Source organism: Lagopus muta, chromosome 6 (genome assembly GCF_023343835.1).
Source record: "Lagopus muta isolate bLagMut1 chromosome 6, bLagMut1 primary, whole genome shotgun sequence".
Lineage (NCBI taxonomy): Eukaryota > Metazoa > Chordata > Aves > Galliformes > Phasianidae > Lagopus > Lagopus muta.
Window position 1 is genome coordinate 13,945,041 of NC_064438.1, and position 27,624 is coordinate 13,972,664.

At 42.2% G+C, this 27,624-nt stretch overlaps 1 protein-coding gene across 23 annotated transcripts; it reads right to left on the bottom strand.

Annotated features, from left to right (window-relative positions):
- Positions 1–804: 804 nt before the first annotated feature.
- Positions 805–26,745, bottom strand: TNNT3 (troponin T3, fast skeletal type). 23 transcript variants are annotated; one of them, XM_048948006.1, is made up of 18 exons: positions 26,697–26,745; positions 25,091–25,105; positions 24,285–24,299; positions 23,754–23,768; positions 22,954–22,968; positions 22,134–22,148; positions 18,968–18,982; positions 17,013–17,024; positions 15,473–15,490; positions 10,462–10,480; positions 9,552–9,597; positions 8,617–8,733; positions 8,229–8,306; positions 7,862–7,975; positions 7,565–7,674; positions 6,649–6,739; positions 5,934–5,974; positions 805–1,203 (listed from the first exon to the last, which is right to left on the bottom strand). In XM_048948006.1, exons 1-18 carry the CDS (start codon positions 26,731–26,733, stop codon positions 1,155–1,157), a joined length of 822 nt encoding a protein of 273 aa, XP_048803963.1. In that variant the 5' UTR covers positions 26,734–26,745; the 3' UTR covers positions 805–1,154. The 23 variants fall into 23 exon arrangements, with proteins under 23 accessions (XP_048803963.1, XP_048803964.1, XP_048803945.1 ...); XM_048948007.1 differs by lacking the exon at positions 18,968–18,982; XM_048947988.1 differs by lacking the exon at positions 5,934–5,974 and adding an exon at positions 3,627–3,667 and having other exon boundaries at positions 25,091–26,729.
- Positions 26,746–27,624: the final 879 nt, after the last annotated feature.

Here is a 27,624-nt window from a genome sequence, read left to right on the forward strand (position 1 = left end):
GGGTGGAATTCGGCGCTTCTACGTTGGCGCTCCTCTCAAGGCTGCCCTCTACAGCCACAGCGGGGCTCGTTCACAAGCCCGGCCCTGGAGGGAGGACGGTTGTGGGTTGGAGGCCAGCTCTTACGGTAGAATCATAGAATCGCTAAGGTTCACAGGGTCATCACAGGGATGACCATAAGCAGGCTCATTTATACTAGCCAGAGAACTGGGAATAGTGGAAAAGCTGGCACTAAAAGCTTGGTAGGAAACCAGGTGGGATATCTCTGGAAGGCTTCCTTCCAATGAAGTGCCTCCAAGGCTGGTGAGGAGAGCAGCTCTACACAACAGCTCAGAACCCACGTTTGTTAGCAGCTGTTCTGTGTCTCTTCATTGGATTTCAATACTATATGTTGATTAACTGCCTCAATAAACATTTCAGCGTAATATTTGAGTTAAAAGTGCTCTGTTGCTGTGCTGCCACATCTGCATTTAAGAAATGCCATGTGCTGAAAGCTTCTACTTCTGTGGATTCATTTCCCCACACCCAAGTCTTTGATTCCTTTCATCACTCACATTTTTAAGTCTGCTTCGACTGCATTTGGATTCCAGACAGGCACATAGATTATGAACTCCCTCAGAACAGAGCTGGGTTTTCTTATCTGCCTGCATAGAGGCTGTAAATCTGGCCCTGAATCCTGGTTCTTGGTTAATGATATTGAACCTCATTCCCTCATTCCCATTTGCAGAGTCAGGTCAAATATTACTAGATAAGCATTTGGTTTAACCCTTAATTTCCGTTAAGTAAAATACAAAACATCATTCAACTGTTGTTGAAGTAGGTACTGGTTGCGCTTTATTTACAGAATCCAGAGATTTGTACACAGCAATCTACAGGACAGCGTAGGGCTGGTGTCAGGAGGATAAAGGACATGCTCAGCAGGAATTGAAGATGCCAGCAAGGAGTCTCCCCAGTTCCAAAGGGAACCTGCTTCCTGTTGACTGAGGAAGCCACCAGACCCTTCCAGGAAGAAGAAAAGCAGCAGCAATAGCCAACCCAGGCTGATGTTGCAATTTTAGTTATGGCTGAGGCACGGGAACACAAGTGGTTTGTGAATGAAGAAGGAAGAGACCAGCAGGGTTTCGGCACATCACTAAGGGCCATTCTGCCTGGTTCTTTATTTCCAGCGCCCACCAACCTTGCCTTTGGCTCCTGCCTTCTTGCTGCTGCAATACAAAAGGCAAGGAAAACATGTCAGTTTGAAGGAAGCAGTAGGGCACTCTACTGCCCTACACTCTACACTCTACTTCTGACTCTCAGATTAGCATGGAGCTGCTTTTGCTTTTCACATGCTGGGCACACCCATTATCGAGCACATCCCGAGAAAAACATTGTGGATGTTGTGGAAAGATTTTCTATTTCTGAGTCTTAGCAGAAGGCCAGGATGTGCATTCCTGGAAGAGGTGGACCCTTCCAGATTCCTGCATTAACTGGACAGAAGTCCAACCAATCTCAGAACTAAGCAACAAGACTATCCTGCCACACATTTGAAGTCTTCTGAATTCAGATCTGCTTTGATCTGGATTTGAATGTGTTTCTAAATAAAATTTTCTTCTCATCAGGGAGCTCTTGTTGAGTTCCCCAGTCCTAGTTATCTGGTAACTAAGATAACAGGTTGAATGGTAATTTAAATACAACTAGAACTGTTTCGCTCTAGCACAAGCAGAATAACTTCTTTCTTAGAGCAAGTCTCCAAAACAATTCAAAGTTTTTAGGCCTCCCAATATTCCAATCTTGCTCATGTTGTACGTGGGAGCAGTCCAGCTACAGTCCCCACACAAAGCAAATTCTCTCCAAACATTATCTTCTTGCATAGAGAGGAACAATCCTGCATGCAAGCCACTTACCTTCTGACTGAGAAACTGGCACACCTGGAGCCACAGAGGGACCAGGTATGAAGTTAGTTGGGTTAGATTCTGTACTGGCTCCCATTGGCAAAGTCTTGGCTTTTGGCGCACAGCACACCACCAAACCCATCTCACACACACAGGACAGTGAAGCTGCTTCTTGAACCCAAAGCACATGCAAAATTGAAGCACATCTTTGACTTGGAAGAACATGGGGTTGGGGACAGGCACAGCGTAGTAGGGCCTTGCTGTCGTTAAAGATACCTGCTTCAGAACCACTGATTTCTTCAGAGCGGAGAAAGATGAGGAAGACATATCTGGGCAGATTTTTGTAGCACTGCCCCATCTGTTCAAGACTGCTAGCTGTGTTTATAGAATGATGTAACACAGTGACACAGACAGTACATATAGTGGATACTTTACCTTAAGACCAACTTAGACTTGACCTATTTGAAAAATGAACTTTTGCATGAGAGACAGTTGAAAGATTTCTGCTTCTGTTAAATTCATCTTTGTGTTGCTTTTGCCAACTTCCCCACGGGTTCAAAATCCAGTGCAGGAGCTCTATAGCTCCTCAAATGAAGGCAGAGCCCTTTTATCTCCACAAACGCCTGTAGTGTTTGATGTTATGCCTAACCTTTAGAATGTGCTTAAGGAGACTTAATAAAAATCTGAAGCAATAGGATCACTTGATCCTCGTATAACACACCAGCAGACATTGCTTCGGAATGTTACAGTCTGTTTTGGATAGAAATTCAAATACAAAGAAATCTCATGAGCTGTGGACTTCCCGGTGCAACCTTTTCAAATATTGTGCTGAGAATGTATCATATCTTTTGGGGAACAGTTATGAGGTTGCAGTGTCCCTCAAAAGAGCAGCAAACCACTGCACCTTTCTGCAGGTGCACATTCTGTTGTGGTTTATCAGTCTACAGCTCTGTACAGAAAATACCGCAGGGAGATCCAGTCTTATGTTTGGCACCTACAGACAACTGAGCTCCCAGTGCTATGTTCATCTGATAAGGCAAGGTTATGTGGTGAGGTGGGGAGGCAGTGCCTGTCACTCCTATCAGCCAAAGATGTCATCACAGACCAGCATTTCATCCTGACGTTGCTTTGCTTAGGTTAGGAAGCACTGAGAAGACCACATCCCATCAGTGCAGAGTTCTCCCTTGCTTCTCTGCAGCTCCTCTTCTATGTCCGTTACTTTTCTACATGCTCTAGCTTCCAGGTTTCTTCTAGCCCTAGTCTCCCACAAGTTCACTGCAAACATGTAAAATAGTTAAAGACATGACTCAGAAAAATCAGATTAAATAGAAGTCATATGAAGAAGGAAAGCGGGAGGAGAGAGATGAGTGAAAAGAACTTGTAACAGTACAATCCTGTGATGTTAGTTTTGTTACACACCATTCTTAGCAGTCACTTGTTTACCCTTCGTAAACAAGGTATTTAGATCTCCTTGTGTATTCAAAGCATCTCAATCAGGCGTTTGAAAATCCCAGGAATTAGCAGATGGAAACTGTGCAGGCATGGCATGAAGAAATGTGATTTTTATTTAGCTGTTATGTTCACTTCATTTTGCCCTTCATTTTCTCAGCGTGAGGCAGAATGGGAGTTATCCTTCCATCTTTAGCCTCATTTCATTGCAACAAGAAAATGTTGTTGTTGAGGCTGAAGTGACTACTTTGAACACTTAGAGGATATCCCCAGCCAGGAGCTTGGAAGGGGATATGGGTACTTACTGTTTCTGAGCCTGATCAATCCGGTTCCTGAGAGTGACAATCTGAAAACAACACACATGACTAGGGTTTTTAGGGATAAAGAAACTTTGTTCCACCACAGAGAGGAGACTTTTACCTGCTGAAGTGCTGGGAACTGTGTATCACAGGTGCCTGTGATAGGAATTAGTACCTCCTTTGAGATAAAAGCTTACTCTTTCCTAAAGGAGAGAAACGTTGCTCCTTGGTGATAAATCTTTAAGCTAATTTCACATTTCAAGGGAAAGAAGAGCTAGAATTTTATAGTCCTTTCTAGTAAAGTCCCTATCCATACAAATTGATCTACCATAAACTCACAAGTCAAACTGCAGGCAGATGAACTGGAACAGGCGTCGCTCTGACCAACTGGAATGCTCTTTCATGGCCTCACCCCATGAGGTATGAGTTGATCTCACCTTCTCACTCTTTCTCTACTCCTACATGTTAGGAAAAACATAAGCTTTGGATGGGGACATCAGGAGTGGAGTCCATATATTCTACCAGAACATCTTTGTTAGCTGGCAGAGCAGGAGGTGAGAAGCCTGCAGAAGGCACCACCTGCTTAGTCACTCATTTAATTAGAGCTACTCATCTAATTTTAAAGATGCTGAAGATGGCCATATTGAGGAGAGCTTGAACAACCACAGAGGAAAATGTTGGAGCAGAGGCTCTGAACATCTTCCCAAGCTCTGTTGGTGACTGCAAGCCATTGGAGCGTCTGTCTGACAAGATGTTGTCTAACTTTGCTTTGCCGTGGGTAGACTTAGATTTCAACATGATGCGTGGAAAGCAAACACCTACCTTTTGCAGCATAAGCACATTCTGGCCTGCCTTAGCATCATAATGCTGGCCCATAGGCCTGGACTCATTACTGAAATCCCTCCAGTGGACCTCCAGTGCAGTGGAAAAGCCCCAGAGAATGAGAGTATGACAGGGAGTCCTCTTTTGCCTCCTCACCATCTCATTTGTAACTAAGTCAAGGTTCTACCTAGCTTTTCTCATGTGGAAAAATCTCTGGCCAAGACATACATTTTGCTCCTGCTTCTGTATGCTTCAAAGTTTTCCACTGCCTCTGCATGTCCAAGAACCAGTGACCCAGCATATGAATATTTAAAGCAGTGTTTGATATTCCCCTCGTGCAGAACAAAAGTAAAAAGTCATACATTCAGGTTGGCCCAACAACTGGGTTGATATTTCCTGGGTTGTGTCTTTCCATGGCAAACAGACAAAATAAGAGACTGAAACATTAGCAGGAACAGGACAATACAAGGAAGGAAAGAGCAGCTCGTCAGCTGCTTTTGTACTTACTCGTGGAATTTTTAATATCTGCTGCAGCAGTTTAAACTGTTTGTGGTAACTGGCTGTTTTTCACAAGTGTGGAGGAAAACCAGCTCTCTCTTCAGGTTGACCCAAGGACTTAAGACTTACCTTCACTGACAACCTTGCCATAGTGACTATTACACTCACTCTCCAAGGAAGCACCAAAGAGCAACGGATTCTACAGCCAAAGAACAGCTCCATTCCTGTGTGTTCCCATTCCTTCCTTCATCTCTCCCTTTCATCCTCACTCATCTCTCCCTCATTCTCTTTGCTGTTTTCACTTACCTTTCTCCTCACTTCCTTCCCTTAGAATCTCCCAATTCTAACACCTCAGCTGTGCATTTTCCTTGTACTTTGCCATTATTTGCATTCCACGGCCTTGATTTTCCTTATCGACTACCTTCCATTTGTCTGCATAGATTCTTCATTACCATAACATGTACAACACACCTGCCACTGCCTAATTTCCTGCTGTTGAACATTCAGATGACCTGTTATCCTTAAGCCAGCCCTCTTCAGTGTTTGGGATCTGGCTAGCCATTAAGCCACGAGGTGAAGAACCTTCCCACACTCCATACCATTCTTTTCTATGGGGTTCAGGATGCTTCTTGTGCATCCCTAAGCTTCTGCTTCTATCTCAGGTGTGTTGATTCCTGCACACAGCTAAAAGCAGAGGTTTGGACAGAGAATTATTTGTAGAGATGAACTGAGTGGGCCACATGCTCAGTTCTTCAGCTACAACCCTGTTAGATCCTGACTCTTCTCCTAAATTACTTCAGCTCTTTTCAAAGAACACGAAGGGAGAGAAAAAGGAAGTAAAGGAAGTCACACAAGATGCATTTTTCTTTTTTCTCTCTGCACTTGGAGCCAAGTGCCAGTTTCTGTCCGGCACTGACCTCTGACCATGCTGCAGGCTCATGCATTTGGTAGCCTTTGCTGCTGCTGTTACACAGACAAGTTCATCGTACTTACTACTTGGAAAGCTCCTGCAGCCTGCAACGTACTGTTAAAATCTAAGAGAGATTGAGATAATTACATTGGTGTTGCTCATTCCCTGTCAGTGAGTGCCTGCGTAATTGGGAGTTAAAAGTAGAGCAAGACAGAGTGAACCAGTAGGATTTCTCAGCCACTGAAACCTGGTGTAGGTAACATGTTGTGAAGGAAACCTATCCACTTTATGTTACCATTTGACAATGCAGTCAGATGCTCCCGTCTGGAGAAAGGTTTCAGTAACTCCAGAGAACTCAGTTCACAGGGATTCTGTCTGGGACAGGTATAAAACTTAATACATTCAAGTGTGAAATCAAAGACACTTAAAAACATTACTTTGTGATGGAAATGAGTGAATGAGTGAATTGAGACTCTGATTTTTTTGTACCACAGTTACCTAGAAGATAAACAAGAATAAACAAAGTGTGCTTGAATAGGTGCATTTTTCCACTGACACTGGCTTTCCAAGAGGGCACTGAAAGCCTTGAGGATCATCTATGAAATTTCAGCCTCAAATGTGAAATCCAGTCCAAGTACTTCAGGGGGATTATAGTTCCAGGTGCATTTCTGCTTAAATATTCCAAAAGGTCACTGAAGAATCAAATGATTTTGCCATTGTGTAGCTTTTGCTAGAGAATTCTTGGAGATTTTAGTGTTTTGGAGCTGGTATCAGTAGAAAAATGGTTTTTCCACTCACCTCATATTTTTTCCTCTTTATTTGCTCAGTAAAGTCATACTTTTCAGTCTGCAGCTGGTATAACCAGTCCCACAGTTCCTTCGCCTTGTCCCTATGTGTTTACAGAGAAAGGGCAAGAGGAGAAACACATCACATCATGTATTTTCTGCAGTTTTCACATCACTATTAGTGAGGCTAATAGTTACCTAATTTTACATTTTGTTCAGTTCCATTCATGCGTTATCCTGCCAACTTCTTCTGGCCTCTGAAAGCTACTTAACTCTGAAAGTTAGTCAAGGTCACACTTCCTCAGATGAGAATCTTTTAGCCTTCTACTTTTGCATGTACCCATCACTAATATGCTTCTGCCAGATTTAATTTTCCCCTTAACTTGTAAGGATAAAGAAGAGTCCAGGGGAATTAGATGAAAAGGAAGAATGTCTGAATGCCTTGGAGATGAGCACAGCAGCTTCTATTGTACAATCGCATCTGCTTTAGGGCCAAAGTTAAACTCCAGTGTGTACAGCCCAGGCCATCAAGTGAAGACTGCTCTGCACCTGAGCACTCAGCTCCCAAGGCTCCAGCCTCAGTGGTATTCTTACTCATAACTTAGCAGCTCTAACTACCCCGGGTACACTGTGATAGTAAAAATCAATCTGTGAGCTTGTTTATCTTACTTCAGATTTGGGTTTAAAGTTTGTGCCTAGTCCACTGGCTGACATTCTAAATGGGACTGACAGGCCATTTCAATAATATCTCATGTCTCATTTTCCCCTCTGTTCTTCAGACCAAGGAAAAGCAGAATTTGATATTGTCCCTTGAAGAATTTCAAGGAAAGCCTCCTCCTCTCCCTCACTCTTTTGCTAGAGAGGACCCCAGGACAGTAAGTCCAAATTTCAGTGGATTACATTACAGTAAGTGAGGGTAAGCATGTTACCTCAGCTTGTCTTCATTAAGATGGTCAATGTTCAAGGGCTTGCGCCTCTCTGCCAGGATCTTCTTCTTTGTCTCTCTAGCTGTTTGCTTCTTCCCTCTCTTCTGATCAGCCTATTTTCAAAACATCAACTCATGTCAGACTGCAGAAACGCAGGCTGAACAAAATAAGTTCATTAACAGAGCATGTAGGACAAGTTGCTAGGAATCCATAGGAAGGAAAGTCAATTTTTTTTCTCAGCTTATAATACAGACTCTTTCTTGACAACCCAGTGGTTTAACACTTGATCTGTGCATTTACCTTTGCCAGATAGCTGCTGTATGAGGCACCCATAGAGGACAAAGCCTTCTTCTTCTTAAGATCATCCTCAGCTTTTCTCTTGGCATCTTCTTCCTCTCTCCGTGCCTTTTCCTCCTGCAGAGTGCAAGACAAAGAAGCAAGTTACTTTAGGAGAGATGCTCAGTCTCTCTAGCAACCTGTGTTACTACAGGGAGTGTGATCAGGTAAAATACATGTGAATACTGGCAACTCTCATGTCCCACCCTTGCTTTAAGAGGATGGTCATCTCTTCTGTGGACTGAGATAGACAGAACCTGTAGTTTCTTTCCATCTCTAGAAATCTCCTCCACCTAGATGCTGAAACAAAAAGAGACACGAGGATGCTTACCGCAAGCCGTGCTTGACGCTCCTTCTCCTTCTCAGCCCGAATTCTCTGTTGCTCTGCTCTCTCAGCTCTGCGCTTCTCCTGCAAGAAGCAGTGACAAAGGCTTGAACTCAGCCATGTGGCTTCACCTGCCTCTTGCAGTCCCCACCACCAAGAGCTTTGGTACACAGTGAGCCATCGGCTCCCTTGCCAGGATGTGCAGGATGGGACTGATGTGCAAATACCAGGTGTAAAATGGAGATGAGTGAGAAAACAGACGTGAGAACAAGCAATCTGGGGGTGATGTAAATCATTCCTGTGCATGGCAACACTACCAAAGTAACAAGATCAATGGTTTAAATTCTCATCTTTCTGTCATCTAGCACCACTGATGAGCAATACAAGGACTCACAATCCTCTCCTTAAGGGCAACCAGCTCTTCTTCTTCCTTACGCCTGGCCTCGAAGTGGCTGTCAATCAAAGCCTGCAGTTCAATCAGGTCTTTGTTCTGCCTCTTCTTTTGGATGTCCTAGAAGAGCAGTGAAAAGCTTTCAGTTAGCCTGTAGTGCACTAGGTACACAGCCTGGAGACTCCCAGCACTCTGCCAGCACATACAGAAACAAAAGCAGAAAGTGTTGCAGTTATCTATGGGCTGGATTCAGTACGTGTTGGTGCAGGTCAGAGACCAACCCAGGTGGTGGTCAGAAACCCAGAAGGGAACAGAATCCACAACTTCTATTTCACTGCATAGAGTTTTATCCTTAGCTTGGCTTAGTATCCTCCTATGTACAAAGTTCAGCCAAAGTACTGGGATGCGAACCTTACCTAAAAATGCCCTTGCATTTTTGAGTAAGGCAGACATTTCTGCAGGGATTTTCAATACCAGAAGTTTTTCAATTTCATGTCAACTTTCTAGGAAAGTATTTGAATCTCTGTTGTTAATCTTTTGTTGTCATTTCAGGTGGAATTTCTCAGCAACAGTTGAGCACAGACCTGCTTTATTTCAAACTTCTCAGTAACTTTTGGATCATTTGTAGCAGTGTGACAGGGGATCTTAGAGATCCTAAGCCTCTTGCTCCTTTTGCTCCAAACATTCAAGAAGTAAGAACAAACAAACAAACAAACAAATAAGTAATAAAGAGTTTGTCTTGGCCATATTAGCCACAAATGTATCCATAGACCTTCAAAGAGGAGAGGGCAGCCTTTAATGGAAAATACCAGCAAGCATTCATTCTGTCCTGGACAGTACCTGCAGTTATATTCAATACAGATGGAGTTATGTGGTTTTGCACATACATACAGCTCAGGTACTGACAAGCAAACACATACAGCCTCAGGAATACTCACATCAAAATCTACTTTCTCACCCTCCGGTATTTTAGGAGCAGTTAGCCTGCAGAGAGACAAAATCAAAATGGAAGAGAAGGGAAGGAATAGGAAAAGGAATAATAAAAAGACAAAGGGAAAACAGAAAGGGGAAATAAGAGGGGGGAAAAAAAAGTGAGAAAAGACAGAGAAGAGAGAAAAGAGAGAAAAAAAAAAGGATTTTCATGTTAGAAAATAGGCATGTTCTGAACTGATCTGCCCTTGAGAATGATGCTGACAAAGAGAGATGTTAATGGAGATGCAGAGCTGTGAAACAGCAAGTTAAATGAAAACAAGTCCAGAGACCACTAGAGACCCTTGAACTTCTTGGAGGCTTGTGCAGAACAGGAAGTCATCTGTGAAAATGTCTTCCATTCTCCAAATCTATGGCCATTCCCTACTAGACAGAAACACAGTGGCTCACAAGGTTGTCATCCATGCACTCTTGTTCTGGGCATTTAGCAGAGTGGGAAAGGAAAGGTTCCAGAGTGCTGGAACCCAGAGCCAGGTAATCTTTAGGAAATCATAGTTAAGTTCTAGCCAACCCAGCTTAATATTTGCCATTCCTCCAGCAGTCAGCAATCAGGGTTGCTCCCAGCTACATGCTTTCACAAAGAGTTTACTGCCAAGACACCTCATTTCCATTGCAAGTTGTGGGACATGGACAGTTTGTCACTTCCCCAACTCTATGATGAACTGGTTTGAAGACCCTGGCCAGTAACTGTTGCTAAGGTGTCCCCTGGCAGGAGCAAACGTACTGGAAAGGCACACAGAGAACTGCATGAGGGGAGGGTTGTACAAAGTTTTCTGATGGCCATTTGTGTAACAGACACTACAGGCTTCTGCTGGATCAGAAATACGATCACAAGGTTTCACTATCCTTCATACTTACTTTATTTTGGGCTTCTCCTCTGTATTTGGAAACATGGAGCAAAACAGGAAGGGAAAAAGAAGGAGAACAGTTAGAACAACAGAGATCATGCCAGCTGCTAAAGTAAAAGGAGGGAAGGGAAATTCAATCTTAGGGGAAACATCCCAAAGAAACTGGTTAAATCACAAACACTTCCAAAAGAAATATACAGGCTCACATACCCCTTCTGCTGGGAGTGAATCTGTTTTTATCCTTAAAACAGAATTTGGCAGAAAAGAATCAAGAGATTGTATAAAAGTCCCAAACGTAGCATCTGGAAGGCAGTAAATGATTTCATGTAAATGATGAATTATTTTTCTCAAAATGTCCTGACCGACTTCTAAGGAGGACAGCTGGGCATTCAGGTGGAGGAAAACATTGCCTGTTTCAATCAGCCCTTCATTCACTGAAGTTAGCTTGGATTTGTAATGGAGTCACTGATAAAATAGGCTTGGTTGATTTAAATTAAAGGCCTCACATGGAGGCCAGGAGGGAAAAAAAGGCTGATGCCGTGTATTTTCTCTGTGCCCACGGGCTCCTAAGACAGCTTAAGACACATATCTTGGAGATATCTTGATGCCATGAGGAGAATGTTCCTTTTTCTGTACCATGTGGTGCCCATCAAACCCAGCTTGGAAAGACCATCCTCTCTTAGTGAGCAAAATTTCCATAAGTGGTAATGGAAATAATCTTTGCATCTCCAGGGAAGATGTAATACCCTGTAAGGAGGGCTAAGCCATCACAGAGGCTGGCAGTCAGAGGTGTCTCCCTGCAACAAGTTACCTTTTCCTGGCTCTCAGAAACGTGCTGTCTTTAGGAGTTTCTTGCTTAACATCTGTGCTTGTGATCAATCCCCCTCTCTGCTATGCCTTTTATACTTTAGATATTAGCCCAAGTCTAATGCCAATAAGTTCAGCACTGTTATTCTCACAAATAGAAGTGAATTAAACTTACATATTTATTCTGGCCCAGTCTCACAGAGGCTCAGATTGACTTTCATAACCACATGCTACGTTTGAACTTTCAGGGATGCTGGATTTTGCTGTACAAGACTTTCCCTGTGTTGGTTCAGTGGGAGGAACAGAGGTAAGAAGCTCACAGCCTATTAAACCTGGTAAAAACAGGTGGCTTTGTAAAGGAAAAATGAAACCTGCTTCCCTCAGGAGTGAATGCCTGGTTATACGTATCAAGATAGAGAAAGATATTATAATACCTAATAGAATATAATGTATTACATTATGCTATATAGTATTAATTTTGTCAAGTGCTCATTTGCATCCACTTTGGGACTGACTGGGGAAACTGTGAATAGGAATGGAAACAGAGAATTAAAAAAATCAAAAATAATGAGGGAGAAAATATCAAAAACTGATGCTAGAAAATATTTAGTGGAGATGCTTGCAAGGATATTGGATAATCAGAGATGGAGGAAGTGACTGAAAATGAGAAACTGGGATAATTATGAGAAAAGATGTGAGTGATGAATAAAGGAGATCAGAAGCAAAGCTTTCTTTTCTCTCACATATCAATTTCAGAAATGAAATTTCTGAGGTAGGCATTTTCCTCACTTACTATAAGAACATTGCCTACTAAAACATACTTCAGCAGAGGCCTCTAAATGCCAGAGCAGTGCTAATAAGATACACAACATGTAATTAGAAAAGATTGAGAACACTTCTATAAAGGAAGCCACAAATCACTCCTGAAGAAAAATAGGCAAAAATGTACTTCTGTGCTTCTCCAGTTATTTTTTCAAATCATTTTGCTTTTCAAATAGCCAGTGAGCTTATTAAGACATAGGTTACATGGTTCTATTTTTGTTCTTCAAGCTGGACAGTGGAAGTAGTCACGATTAACCAGTCTAACAGGGATGTTAATTCACACAGGATTCCCTTCCCTCATGACATAGCCAGGTAATTCTCATAAACACTCCTGTTTAACTTAAGGCTGTCAGTTAGTAACACTTCAGAGAGAAAAAAGAGGAGAGGAAACAATGGATTTTGTTTGTTGACCTTGAGTGCCAGGATTGACATCTGTCTGTCAATGACTGGGTGAATTTGGCTTCAGCTTCCACCAAATCAGCATTTTCAATGTAATCAAACCAACAAACAATTGTCAAAAATAAATAAATGTATGTATAAAAGGTTGATTAGTTTTCTTGAAAAAAAAAAAAAGGTGTAGTTAGGATATTTAAAGGTGCCTCCAGAAAACCAGAAAAGGGGGAAATGAAGAAACAGAAGGATTTATTTAAAAATGAGCAGTAATTAAGATGTCCTTTGCAGTGCATGATCCAGCATGGTCCATACTGAATGCACCAAAAGGAGCTCAGAGATGTGATTTCTTTTGAGACACCCCATCTTTCATGAGAGAGTCAAGGAACTGGGCCAAAATTTATTGATACACAGGAATTTTCGTAGCAAATTCCTGTCCTTGGTGGTGGATTTTGATTGATCTTGTGCTCATTCTGCCCATGGAGCATAGGGCTGTGACAAAATCCCCATACACATTCCTGCCTAAAGAAGGCAAGAACCACTGGAAATCCAAGTTCACTGACATGGTGATTAGAGGTAGAGTCTCTGAATTTCTGGTTTCCAAAAGAGTTGGTTCAAAGACAACATACAGCACAGTAAACATTCTCCTGCTCAGTCTGTGAGATATTCCCACCACAGTCCTCCTTATGCAAATCCATCTGACCTGCCTTTGCTTCAATCAGAAATTCCTAAACACCCTCCTTTGCCCCACTGCTGAGAAACAACATCTCTAACCCACAGTGTGTCCTTGAAAAACAGTATGCTATTAAAAAAGTAAGAGGGAAGAAAAAGGAGAGAAAGAAAGAGGAAAAGATCCCATTTTGAAGTGAAAAGTGTTGTGAGAGGCTCTGAAAGGTCCTCAGAAGATATCCCTAGAATTAAAAAATGAAAAATAAAATCCTGAAAAGTGAACAAGAAAATTTAAACGAACAAAGTGAAAAACAAAAACAAAACAAGAAATCACAGAAAAAGAAAAATCGTTCCCAGTGGTGTTGGGCTTTGTCTTTGGAAACATCTGGCCAAACAATCCAGGGGTTGAGGCAATCAGAACACAACTTAGCTATGTCAAAGGTTTTTGAAGTCCATGAGAGTCTTCCTATTCCTTTAAACTGATTTTGCTCTGGGGGCTGGAGTTACTTGCCCGCATACCAGAGCAAAACTGTCCCTTCATAGGTTTGGTTCTTTCGAGATTCTCATTTCTATCTATGTGTTCCAGGGCCTATTTAACCAGAATTTTTAAAATTTACTGTTTTAAGCAGCAAATGAATTGTTCCACTAAGTCTGAATAAATTTATTTGTATGTTCAGTGCTAAGGACCATTTTAAATGTGTGGTTGGAGCAGAAATTTAAATACCTGCAGATTCCAGCCTGAAGAGCTTGACCTTCAAGGGTGGATGAGAGAGGCATATCCACACAAGGCCAAGCTTCATTTTTAATCATGCCAATGGAATTTAAGAGAGGCATGACTAATTATTTGGGTTGAAAGGTTATGATAATGAAAGATTTGATACATGGGATTTATCTGAAAAAACAGAACAAGTTTCTAGGTCTTGGGTTTCACCACCTGCTACCCTAGTGGGGATGTACAGAGTTCCCAAGAGTGACTGGATATACACAGTGAGTGATTCTTTGCGGCAGTGAGGTTTTGGCCCAGTTCCTGAGTTTAAAATCAGGTGAGAAACAAAAAACAAACAAACAAAAAAGGGTGAGATGTTAGAAAGATGACTTTGTTGTCCTAAGACAACAGCGAGCTACCATCATAGTATCCGCCTTCTTCGTCAGCTGTAGACAGAAGGATAAAAGCAAAAGAAAAGAAGCACAGTAGTCAATCCACAACCAGCACTGTTGTCCTAAAAGCAGCCGTCCCTGTTCCCTCCCCACTACACTGGGAACCTGGGGCTCTCTGGAGATCGAATGAAAAGAAGAAACAAAGAGAGAAGGGTGTCTAGGTCTTTACAACAGCCGCACGTAAATACAAGGCAATAGTAAGCTGCAGTACATTTGCAAGGCGTTTTAGCCAGACACAATTGTGCTTGGTATGGTATCTCATCCCACTAGAAAAATGCCAAATCATGAACCAGTTATGTAAGTACAGATTTGTATTATTCATTTAATGGTTCCCAACAGTTAAAAGTGTGATCTGTAATGTACTCCACCCTACATTGCCCAGCACACCTGGAAATAACTAGCTGTAAACTGAACTCAACAAATATCTTTGTTCCCCCTGACAGAAACTTTGTTTTTCTATCTGATATTGAAGTACTGTGCTTCTGGTCTCCAGCATCATCCTGTAAGGAGCTCAAGGGCAGGTGTTATGAGAACAGGAACAAAACATATCCATCTTCTGTAGACTTTCCTGAATGTCTATTATGAAAGCAGCAGCTTTAGTTATGTAGAAGTAAGGACAAAGCAATAGCTCCATATTCAGACTCATACCCAAATCCAACAATATTGGGTCTTCTTGCATCCAAACAGCAGCTAGAAGCTTTCATGTGAATGGGAGCAAAATATCCAAGTCCCTGAACCATCATCTAGGGACTCACTCTTACACCTTTTTGTCTCTCCATTCTGTCTTTCCAGGACAATAAACTGCAGCAGCCATGAAGAAGACCTGAGCCCTGCTGAGCCACATGTAGTGGTCATTATCTAGTCAGGGCTTTATATATATATACATATTTATATACCCAAGGGATGTGCTGACCCACAAGTTCCAAAGAACAAAGAGCCTGAGGTCATTGCAGTGGAGCTAAGACCACAGGATCCACACTGCTGTACCTATTTTGTGGAGCATTTTTGGTTAGCAAACATACAACCCTTTTCTCCAAGTTTGTCCAAAGCCATCTAGAGAGGCTGCTTCCCTCCCACGCTACCTGTGCTCTTGAACAAGGTCAGTGTTTTCAACACTGTTTCCCCAGCTCTGAAAAAGAAAAAGGATGAGAGTCTTTAGAGGTATCATCACATACCTTCTTCAGGGGCTTCTTCTGTGTCATGGTGTGGGCAGCGATGGAAAGACAGGAAATGGGAAGAAAGAAAAAAGGAAGAAAACAGAACAGATATTTAAAGTTCTTGGAAGCCTGAGAAAGAAACAAGGGAATGTGTGAGGGGAAAAGATGAAGTGATTAGTGAATTAAGGCAAAGAGAAAAGGTATCTGGAGAGGCTGTAGGGAGTTAAAGATGCTGTAAGGTTAAAGTAGTAGTAAGTAGGGAGATTAAAGGAGAAGAAAGCTGAAAGGGATCGTTACGGTTAATATTTGTTTCTCTTGCTTTGTTCTCTTCTACCAGACCAGGACTCCTGTTCACACACACTCACACCTGTGTTGCAAATACACAGAGTAAATCAGAAGTCATGTCACATACCTGGCTCATGAACTTCATGTGTGAAGTGTCATGGAACAAGATGCAATGGAAAATAAGAGAATGAGAACGAGAAACCTGTTATTCCACAAAGCAAAAGAGCTTTCAAGCCAAAGGGGCGGAGAAGTAGAGAGAGGAAAAGGAAATAACTTTGAGAAGTAAACCTGAGATAAAATAAGTTAATTACATTTGAAATAGCATGTAAACAGAAGTCACAGGAAAGGAAAAGAATTTGATCAAGTGAAAATGATTTATGGTAACAGTGCAATGCTTTAAACAAAGCACTTATGAGCATTTTATGCATAAAGCACAGTATGAGAGCACGGTGTACCAAGGTCTACCTTGGTTTGAAATATGCACATGAACAGAGCACTTTCAAGGCACTATCAGATCCATCCTTTTCTACAGCAGCATTCCAGCCCATTCAGATTAACACGATGTGTTTAGTAACCTGCTGAAATACCTGCTGTAACTCATCATCTGCACTCAGCTAACTTTCAGAGAAGCTCGGTTCTCTGTTATGGATCTGTGGCCCATGTCATTTTCTTCCTTGAAGACTGTCTGGATGGTTGTCTAAATTTACTGCTCTGCTTCACATCCATTTGCAATGGAGATTTTCAAATTGATTACTTCAGAGGAAGAAAATGTTGATTAAAGTCTGTGCGGGTCTACAATTCATTCCTCGAAATTCAGCAAGGCAAGAATTGATTAGCGGTGCAGATCTGAGGGACAGCTTTTGATTTGCAGCCATGCATGCACTACTGAATATTTTGCAAAGCAGGCATAAAAAACTGCAAAATCTCTCTGTATTTATGTTTCCTATGTTTAGTCAATGGGTCAAATTCTGCCCTGAGATTTGAAACGAAGCTTTCACTGTAGGATGAAATATTCATTCTCATAGCACAAGATTTAACCCATTCCACAAAGATGCATTCTGCTGATCTACCCTTTCACAATAGCATATGTGTTGCCCAGTTTTTAATAACATTTCCAAAAAAGAGAAACAAAAAATATATATAAAATGCATGCAAGGTACACGTTATCATTAACAGCTTGGTTATCATCTCCTGTCACCTTGTATTCAATTCCTATGCATGCTGTCCCAGCAGGCAGGCAGGCACTGGGGAGTTTAGAAGTTAAATCACATACCTGGAGCAGGGGCTTCATTTAGTAGGAGGTGTCAGGGGAAAAGGATACGAAAGGAAGATAAAAGAATTAGAAGTTATTCAGGAAGGGATCACCTCAAACTTTGGTAAGATCAGGTTGACAGAGGTATCTTTTACATACTAGGTTATAGGGAGAGTGTTAATAAGTGTGGAAGAGAAGAGCATTTACAGTGGAGTGTGAAGAACACAGGGAGGAGATGTAATAGAAGTGAAGGATAAAAGGAATTTGAATGTTGATGGATTGCAGCCATTTAATCATGCAAATATAGAAATACTGGACAGCTTTAGTATCACCCATGACCCTTAAGTTTAAATAAAACAGTTTCCCAAGTGTGCAGTGCGACCTGTTTCAGCTGTATGCATGCCTTTGTGAGAGTGTAAGTATGAGGGGATGAGAGTGACTGCAGGGAAGTCTTGCTCTGTGTGCATCTTTCCTTTTCCCTCTGAAGCTGCCCCATCTGATATCCACCACTGGCAGATTTGGGGCTTAGCTCCACAGAAAAGGAAATATTTAGGCCTACACAGAGTTTCTCCTAATCTTTTGGCAAGGTGCCACTGCAGGTACAAGTACTGTTTTCTGTTTCTTACTGGGATAGTGAATTTTAGGGGATGGATTGATCCTTCATGAGCGGTTTGTTTCAACATCTTCAAATTCCTATGTGCAGAAATGCCTCAGATTAACACATAGGGATTTAGATATTGCATGCACTGTTGGTTAGATAGGAAACACCACAGTGAAGAAAAGCAACAGAAACAGGGCAAGAAACACAACAGCAATAGCTCTGATCTCATGCAGGACCTAGGACACAACAGCAGAGATGTGCGAGACAAAGGCAGCATTAATAGCACAGAATCTAAATACTAACAGAGCAGTGTGAAGAGCTGCCAGAGGCTCTCACTGTGTTCACATCTCCTTTATAAACCTTCCTCTCTGTTACAGACAGCCAGTTCCAAGGGAAAAGGCAAGGGAAGGCTGTAGGTAAGGCCTAACTTAATCATATCTCATTAATAATTTGAGCAGGTTCCAAGCCGTTAAGTGTGTTAAAGACCAACACGCAGGACTCGGGGAGCTGCTCAGTTGGCTTGGGGCTGCAGGGGAAGAAGGTGAAGAGCATGCAGAGCAGCTGGTATGGCAGCAAGGTGCCCCAGCTTGGGCAAGCCACACTCAGAAAAGATTTAGGAGCAGGTGAGAATGAACAAATATAGCTAAAATGGGAAGAGTAGGATGTGAGAATAGGAGGGAGCTGGTAAGCAGCACACACGCACTTGTTGAAGCATTCAGTCATGCAAAATCAATCAGACATCCCTCCCAGCCTCAGACACTGAAGGAAGCTGAGCTGGCATCCTTTTACAGACAGCAAAGGGGAATATCTGGGATGGGCTGCACTGAGATGTGACTGGCCTCAGAAAGCTACCCAAAATGGCACAGAATCACTTGCACACTGCAGAGGATGCTACAAGTTCAGTTGCTGCTTTTCCACAGAATAAAACCTTGTAACTTCCCTGTCAGCAGCCCGAGGAAGTCTCTGAGTCCACTCAATGACCATCGCTGCAGCTGACACTTTAGAATGCTGTTTACAGAAATGATATTACATTTTTCATGCATCAATTAGCTCGTCCTCATAATTATTCATTACAAAGTAGAGGGAAATATTACTGATGGAAGGTGTAAGGAAGCTGAAGTTACAGTTCATCATTAATGTTTGTGCTTTTATCTGGTCCTTCCACCATCTTCGAATTCCTGAGTATAATATCAGAGTTACTGACAGGCTTTTCTCTCTCTCTTTTTTTTTTTTTTAATTGTTATTTTTATTTTTTTATCTTTCCACTTTGTCCTATTTCAGAGCACAACCCAATTGTGAAATGGCCAATCGCAATTGAATCTCCAGCACTCAATAACCCTTCGCATTGACGCAGAGGAATTCAGAAGTCACATACCTTCTTGATGGACTTCTTTAAGAGGAAAGTAGCAGGTGAGGAGATGCAAAGAAAAATAAGAGAATTAAAGCACTGAAGAGAGGATCATTAAAAAAGAAACAAACAAGTTACAAGGTTTTTTAGCCAGGGTGGAGGGGATTAAAGGCATAAAAGACATTAATAAGATTAAAGGAGAAATATGAAGGGAAATGGATTTTGATCAGAAAATTGTGGCAGGAGGGAGGGTGTGGGGGGTGAGATGCAGGTGAATGACACAGTCACGTTAAAAATCAAGTACCGTCAGTTGGAACATGGATTAACTTGTATTAAAGTCAGGTCCATTAGGATCCGTAGGTTTGAACATGTGAGAAGGGCACAGACAACTCGCCCTTATTCATGTGCATAGAAATCCCAGCCCCTGCAGAAATCAGTGGGCTTGGAGGAGCTGGCACCTATTTCCCAAGTAGCCAGGATTTCACCAGCTATATGGGGCACACCAGTGCAGGGCAGTGAACAGAGCACATTCCTGCTCTCAAGCTCATGAGATCAAGTGTGGGCATCCAGAGGGGCTGGGAGGGGCATTTAAAGGTCAGTGGAGTTGGGCTGGTGGGCAGATGCTCTGGTGGGCATGTTGTATTACCATTCTGCTAATCATACACTCTGCCTTGCCAGATCTGGCATTTAATACACACTATAAAATTGCCCAATAGCAATCTTGCTATCCCCATGTTCTCAAAATGCATATTAACCCATGAAAATACCAATAGTGGTGTAGTGGTGGGGGGAAAAAAGCAAACAACCACATCTTTTTTTTTTTCTGAATGTGCTTTTTTTTTTTCTTTCTATAAATACATTGCAGCGAAAATGATGTTACTTGTTCTGACCCTTAGAAAACCAGGTGTGATGGTGTGTGACATGTGGCACAATCCCTTCCCCAACTGGTGTCCACACACACAGCCTGGTTAAGGAAATCAGAGCACAAGGGCAATAAAAGCAATACCCAATCCAATCCAGCACAGCATGCAACTGCTGGAGAGACAAATTGTTGCAACAGTGACAGCTAAAAACTGATGCATTCCATTAACAAGCATGCGGTACAGGACCTTCTCTTCTCAAGCTATGGAAGGCATTGGTGTGGACAAAGCACTTAGCTCAGTGTAAAACACACATGCTCTTCACATCTTGTTCAGTCCCCCTGCCTTCCAGCCAGGAGAGCTATCAGGAGGCTGTCAGCTAGATCAGAACAGCAATTAGTACTTATTATAGCTTGTCCTACACTAGTGAAGCAGCTCCCAGCAGTCATGCAGAGGATATTTTCACATCCTCTCCTCTTCGGCCACCTCCGGAATTCCTGCACACGTTACTGCTCCAGACATAAACAGGAATTTGCAAATGATAGCACATAACTTCCACATGAGTGTGAGCTTTAGTGGGTGGAAGAGTCACAAAACAAAATGCAAAGAAATACAAGAGCGTTAGGAACAACACCCATACAACAAACTTGCACCCATGCAAAATTAAGGGGAGGGGAAGTCTGAGAATATATTGCATGGAAATAGAATAATGTGGATAAAATAAAGAAGCACTACTGAAAATGAGAGTACTAGTAGAGATAGTGAGAAGGTAAAGCTGATTTAAGTGGCCTTATCAGATGTCATTTGTCTTAAACGCATATTACTGCAGTTCTGGATAGAGCACAATCTCACACTGCCAAAGCTCACCCAGGATTACAGTAGAATTACAACCTGGAGCCAACAGCTTTTTGGTGGCATGAGGCTGCACTTACGATTGTCTGATGATAGCTTAGAAATTCCATTGCATCAATATGGAGAAAGCTATCTTTAACCATTCGTAAAGTTAAATAACACAGAAATCATTGCCAGTTGCTTTTTCATACAACAGGCATCAAAGCTGAGAAGTGGACATGAGGAAAGGCTGCCATGGGAACACCAGCCATGGGCACAGCCACAGGTTGGCCAGCACTTGGCCCAACTCAACATGAGGTCCAAAAATTTGTGCCTCCCAAAGAGGCACACGCAGCCTCAGAGCACAGGGAATCCAAACTGCACAACGGCTTTATGTTTCCCAGCACCCTGACACTTTGCTTTCATGCAACAATTACTATACAGTATCATCAGAACATGAAGTGTCAAGACAAACATGATGGGAGAACAGCACTCAACTCAGCTGTAAGTTTAAATCTGCACTCCTATGTCTGTTTTCAGCTCCTGTTTCCCCTTAACATCTTGGGTCGTGTTGGCCACATCTGAACTCACTCTGTACAAGGGGAATTTGGGAGTCATCTCATGTACCTTCCTCATGATGTGCTTTAGTGAGTGGTAGAGTCACAGAGCAGGATGCAAAGAAAGACAGAAGTGTTAGTAACTGCAAGACAGCCTTACACACACATAAAACAAAGGGAAAGGGATTTCTGAGGCAGTATTTTGGGAAAATAAATTAATACAGATGGAAAAATCACTACTGAAATTGAGGGTGCAGACAATCTGAGATATTGTGACCATAAACTTGATTTCAGTGGTCGTATCAGATGTCACTTGTCTTAAATACACATTACTGCATTTCTGGATAAAGCACACAGTCTCACACTGCCAAAGCTTGCTCAGGTTTACAGTGGAATTTCAAGCTGAAGCCTACAGCTTTTTGGTGGCATAAAGCTGCACTTAATACCAGGAGATGACTGCCTAGAAAATTTCATCTTTAATCATTTGCAAAACTGAATAACATAGAAATAATGGCCAGTTGTTTTATTACACAACAGATACCAAAGCTAAGGAATGGGTAAGTGGAAAGGCTGTCGTAGGAAAATGAGCCAGGCGCAGCTCAGTAGGAGGGCTGGTACTTGGCCCAATGTAACAGGATATTCAAGGTACTGTGCCTCCCGGAGAGACTCACAGCCTCAGAGCAGAGGGTTTCCAAACTGCTCAAGGGTTTTAGTTTCCCAGCACCTTGACACTTTGTTATCATGCAAGGATTACTACAAAGTATCACCAGGATATTAAGGGTCAAGACCAAGCTTGAAGGGACGACAGAACCCAACACAGTTGAAGGCATAATCCTGCACCCCTATGTCTGTTTTCAGCTCCTGTTTCCCCTTAACATCTTGGGTCATCTTGGCCACATCTGAGCTTACTCTGCACAAGGGGAATCTGGGAGTCATCTCACGTACCTTCGTCATGATGACCTTTAGTGAGTGGAAGAGTCACAGAGCAGGATGCAAAGGAAGACAAGAGCGTTAGGAACTGCAAGACAACCTTGCATCCATACAAAACAGAGGGAAGGGGATTTCTGAGACAGCATAGAGGGGAAATAAAATAATACAGATACAAAAATCACAACTGAAATTGAGGGTACAGGGAACCTGAGAAATTCTGAACATAAACCTGAAATAAGCAGCTGTATAAGATGCCGATTGAATTAAAAGCACATCTCAGCATTACTGGATAAAACATGCACTTACTACCAATAGACAGAGGACAAGTAAGCACTTTATATCAACATGACAAAAGCCATCTTTAATCATTTATAATGCTAAGTAATATAAAAATCATTGCCAGTTGCTTTGTTATGCAACAGGCATCAAAGCTAAGAAATGGACATGAGGAAAGGCTGCCATGGGAACACCAGCCATGGGCACAGCCACAGGTTGGCCAGCACTTGGCCCAACACAACATGAGGTCCAAAAATTTGTGCCTCCCAAAGAGACACACGCAGCCTCGGAGCACAGGGTGTCCAAACTGCCTAAGAGTTTCATGATTCACACTTTGACATTTTGTTTTTAGGCAACAATTATTAGAAAGTATCACTAGGACATTAAGAGTCAAGACCAAACTTGAAGTGACAGGAGTACAGAACCCAACATTGCTGTAAGTTTAAATCTGCACTCCTATGTCTATTTTCAGCTCCTGTTTCCCTTCGACATGTCATGTGCTCTTCGCCACATCTGAGCTTACTGTGAACAACAGGAATTTAGGGATTATCTCACATACCTTCCTCATGATGCGCTTTAGTGAGTGGAAGAGTCACAGAGCAGGATGCAAAGAAAGACAAGAGAGTTAGGAACTGCAAGGCAACCTGGCATCCATACAAAACAGAGGGGAGGGGATTTCTAAGACAGCATTGTGGGGAAGTAATATAACATGGATACAAAAATCACTGCTGAAACTGAGGTTACAGGGAACCTGAGAAATTATGATCGTAAATCCTATTCACATTGTTGTATAGGATGTCATTAGTATTAAATGCACATTATTGCATTACTGGATAAAGCATGCACTTAATGACAACAGACAGAGGACAAGTCAGTCCTTTATGTCAACATGACAAAAGCCATCTTTAATCATTTGCAAAGCTAAATAACAAAGAAATCATTGCCAGTTGCTTTATTATGCAACAGTCATCAAAGCTAAGAAATGGGCATGAGGAAAGTTTGCCATGGGAACACCAGCCATGGGCACAGCCCAGGTCAGCCAGAACTTGGCCCAACAAATGGAGGTCCAAGGTGTTGTGCATCCCAAAGAGATACAGCCAGCCCTAGAGGAAAGTCTTTACAAGCTGCCTGGGAGTTTTTTGTTTCCCAGCACCTTGACACTTTGTTTTCATGCAAAAAATACTTCGTAGCAACATTAGGACATTAAGTGTGAACACAGACTGAAGGCAGTACAGAACCCACACAATTCTGCTCTTCTGTGTCTGTTTTCAGCTCCTATTTCCCTTTGACTTCTCACATCGTCTTGGCCCTATCAGTGCTGACTCTGACCAATTGGAGTGTAGGAATCATCTCACATACCTTCATCATGATGTGCTTTAGTGAGTGGAAGAGTCACAGAGCAGGATGCAAAGGAAGATGAGAAAGTTAGGAACTTCAAAACAAGCTTGCATCCATACAAAACAGAGGGGAGGGGATTTATGAGACAGCATTGTGGGGAAGTAATATAACATGGATACAAAAATCACTGCTGAAATTCAGGTTACAGGGAATCTGAGAAAATATGAATGCAAACCTGAATTAAGTAGCAGTATAAGCACTGTGTCTTAAATGCACATTATAGGATAAAGCATACACTTAATACCAACAACTGTTTTAGGTTTCCCAGCAGTTTGACACTTTGTTTTCATCCAGAAATTACTACACAGTATCATCAGAACATGAAGTGTCAAGACAGAACGTGAAGGGAGTACAGAACCCAACGTTGCTGTAAGTTTAAATCTGCACTCCTATGTCTGTTTTCAACTCCTGTTTCCCCTTAACATCTTGGGTCATCTTGGCCACATCTGAACTCACTGTGTACAAGGGGAATTTGGGAGTCATCTCACGTACCTTCCTCATGATGACCTTTAGTGAGTGGAAGAGTCACAGAGCAGGATGCAAAGGAAGACAAGAGCGTTAGGAACTGCAAGACAACCTTGAACTTGCACAAAACAGAGGGGGTGGGGGATTTCTGAGACAGTATTGGGGGAAAATATAATAATACAAATACAAAAATCACAACTGAAACTGAGGGAGCAGAGAATTGGGGATACTATGAGCGTAAACCCTAATTTACACTGCTATATGCGATGTCATTTGTATTTAATGAACCTTACTGCATTAAGTATGCACTTATTACCAAGAGGAGAAGGAAGCTCTTTATATCAACATGACAAAAGCCATCTTTAATCATTTCTAATGCTAAGTAATATAGATAGAATGGCCAGTTGCTTTGTTATGCAACAGGCATCAAAGCTAAGGAATGGACATGAGGAAAGGCTGCCATGGGAACACCAGCCATGGGCACAGCCACAGGTTGGCCAGCACTTGGCCCAACACAACATGAGGTCCAAAAATTTGTGCCTCCCAAAGAGGCACACACAGCCTCAGAGCACAGGGAATCCAAACTGCACAAGGGCTTTATGTTTCCCAGCACCCTGACACTTTGCTTTCATGCAACAATTACTATACAGTATCATCAGAACATGAAGTGTCAAGACAAACATGATGGGAGAACAGCACTCAACACAGCTGTAAGTTTAAATCTGCACTCCTATGTCTATTTTCAGCTCCTGTTTCCCTTTAACATCTCTAGTCATTTTGGCCACATCTGAACTCACTATGTACAAGGGGAATTTGGGAGTCATCTCACGTACCTTCCTCATGATGACCTTTAGTGAGTGGAAGAGTCACAGAGCAGGATGCAAAGGAAGACAAGAACGTTAGGAACCACAAGACAACGTTGTACTTGCACAGAACAGGGGGGTGGGGGATAAAGAATAAACCTGATTTAACTGGCCACATCAGATCTTGTTTGTTTTAAATATGCATTACCTTCCCTATGGAAGGTGGGAAGTAGGTGAGTACTTCCCTTTAGGTGGGAAGTACCAGAGAACAGAATGCAAAGAAGCACTGAGGGAGGCACATTCATGCACAGACTGAATAATCTCTTGGGCCAGAGGGTAGAGTTTAATCCCGATAAGGGATTTGCTAAGGGCAAGGAGGAGAAGGAATGAGAAATTAGCTGCAGCAAGTGAGAGGATCAGACTACAGCAGGGGAGGTTTTGGAGGAAAGGTAGGAACCATAGGCAACACAGTGACTGTGTCCTGCTCCCCTTTTCCCACACTTCAATTCCTCTCAGTGCTAAGGTGATGATGGGAAGGGATGAGGAAGGCCAAGGCACATACTTTCTTCATGAGCCCCAGCAGCTGGGATAGGCTGAGAGCCAGAACAATGAGATGGAAAATAAGAGCAGATAGACTAAAGAGTATGTGAAAGCAATAGGGGATGTATAAAACATACAGGGATGTGAAATAGAGAGGGGAAAAAAAAATGGAGACAGGTGACCAGAGTGTGCCTGGATACAAGAAATGTAAATCCTTCATGACCTGTGCTCTGCAAAAACCCTGTCAGCTGCTCAGAGCTAATCTGCCCCTGTTATAAACAGGTTTATGAGTTTTTCATACATGCCCATAGAACAAAGCTTTGCAAATGCAAAGGGAACCAACCCACCCTTTGGCTCCTCATCGGAGCACCAAGCCCCAGACAAATGAAGTACAAAGGGTGAGTTTCTGTTCCAGCCCCTTTCCTGGTCCTGCAGACACCACACACCCTGCAGAGAGCCAGCTGAGTTATTTGCCAGTATCCTCACAGATGTAACTAATAACACCACAGAATGCAGGTGTTATTATTTATATTATATATAATACTATATATTATAGTCTATAACTCATAATATATATGTCATACTATATATAATATTACATATTATACAATATGTACTGTGTAACATGTGGCTACACGCATACCTTGCCACAGATAGATTTTGACTTTAAAATCCATCTGATCGTTATCTGCCAAGCTATGCAGGAGAAACCAGTTGATATGGGATATAGACCTTCAGAGATAGGCCTCAGCTGCTCTTTGGCTGGTGTTACCAACACCCAGGGCTGAAAACCAGCCTCAGAGCCTACTGCGGCCTGAAGGAGGGGATGGTGCCCACATTTCCCATGCTATTCCCTCCCCAAAACCAGTGGAGATGTCGATGGATACACAACTTATGGGGGACCCATGGTGGGACCCCAAAACTTCCTCAGATGCCTTCCTAAACCAGTTGATCCTCATGTGGAAATGTAGAGGCTCAGGGGAAGTAAGTGTTTTCAGGTGAGGCATCCCTTGTCCCAGCATCGTTCTCTCGCCTGTTGTTTTCTTCTACACTGAGCCCTGCAAAGAGCAGAGCCGAGGTGTCCTTTTCCACATACCTTCTTCCTGGACCTCTTCTGTGGGTGGCAACATCATGCAGTGAAGAGAATGAAGAAGAAAATTAAAACAGAAATGACTTTTTTTTAAAACATCCTTGAGGTTTTCCAAGCACACAGGGTAAGAATACACAGTGATGAAATTACAGAATGAGAGAGAAATAAAACCAATATCTTTATGGGCATCTTATGGGGTTCTAAATGTTACTGAAAAACGAGAATATGACTACAAATAAAAACCACATTAAAAAGTCACCCACTAAGTTATCCTTATTAGAGCTGGTTGATGTTTCCTAAAGCTCAGTTTTGATGCAATTTTAACCACAAATAAAATTTCTCCATTCATTTTTTTTTAAATCTATGTTTCTTGAACAGTTACAGATTTAGATTCAACATTCTTCAAATCTTGAACTGCTAAAGAAATTCATCACTGAATTTCAAGAAATGGATGCTAATTTCCCAGAGTCCTCCACCACCCTTTTTTTTAACCTAAGATTTATTTAAAGCAAATAAAATTTCTTTCCATATACGTATATAACTACACACTTGTATATGTGTGTGCACATTTATGTATATATGCACTTTATGTATGTGCATCTATATATAAGAGACCCAGTTTCCTACCAGCTCAATAAGTGACATCAATAGCTGTCACTGCATTGATGTCTGTGGCTCAGGACCACATCCTGGCCACCAAGTGTGAACTGTTTGCTCTGTATTTCTTTGTACACATTCTTCCTCTGCACCAAGAGAGAAAGAAAGCAGAAGCCATGTCACATACCTGTTGCATGAGCTTCAGATGGCAAGCGTCATGGAACAAGAAGCCACAGCAAACAGGAAAATGGAAACAGAAAACTGTTAGAAACTGGTATTCTAGTCAGGTAAGGCCTGGAGAATGAGTGGTTAGAAAGTGATGGGAAAAAGTTATATG

Bases quoted from the DNA above. Each gene is read 5' to 3' on its own strand.
- TNNT3 (XM_048947988.1), bottom strand. From the start codon at position 25,238: ATGTGGCCAGTTAAATCAGGTTTATTCTTTATCCCCCACCCCCCTGTT. The intron at 7,976-8,228 runs GTAAGCATCCTC...TGCACTCTGCAG, and splicing joins AGCGTCAAGCACGGCTTGCG to GAGGAAAAGGCACGGAGAGA. The intron at 7,675-7,861 runs GTAAATGCACAG...TTTTGAAAATAG, and splicing joins ACAGCAGCTATCTGGCAAAG to GCTGATCAGAAGAGAGGGAA.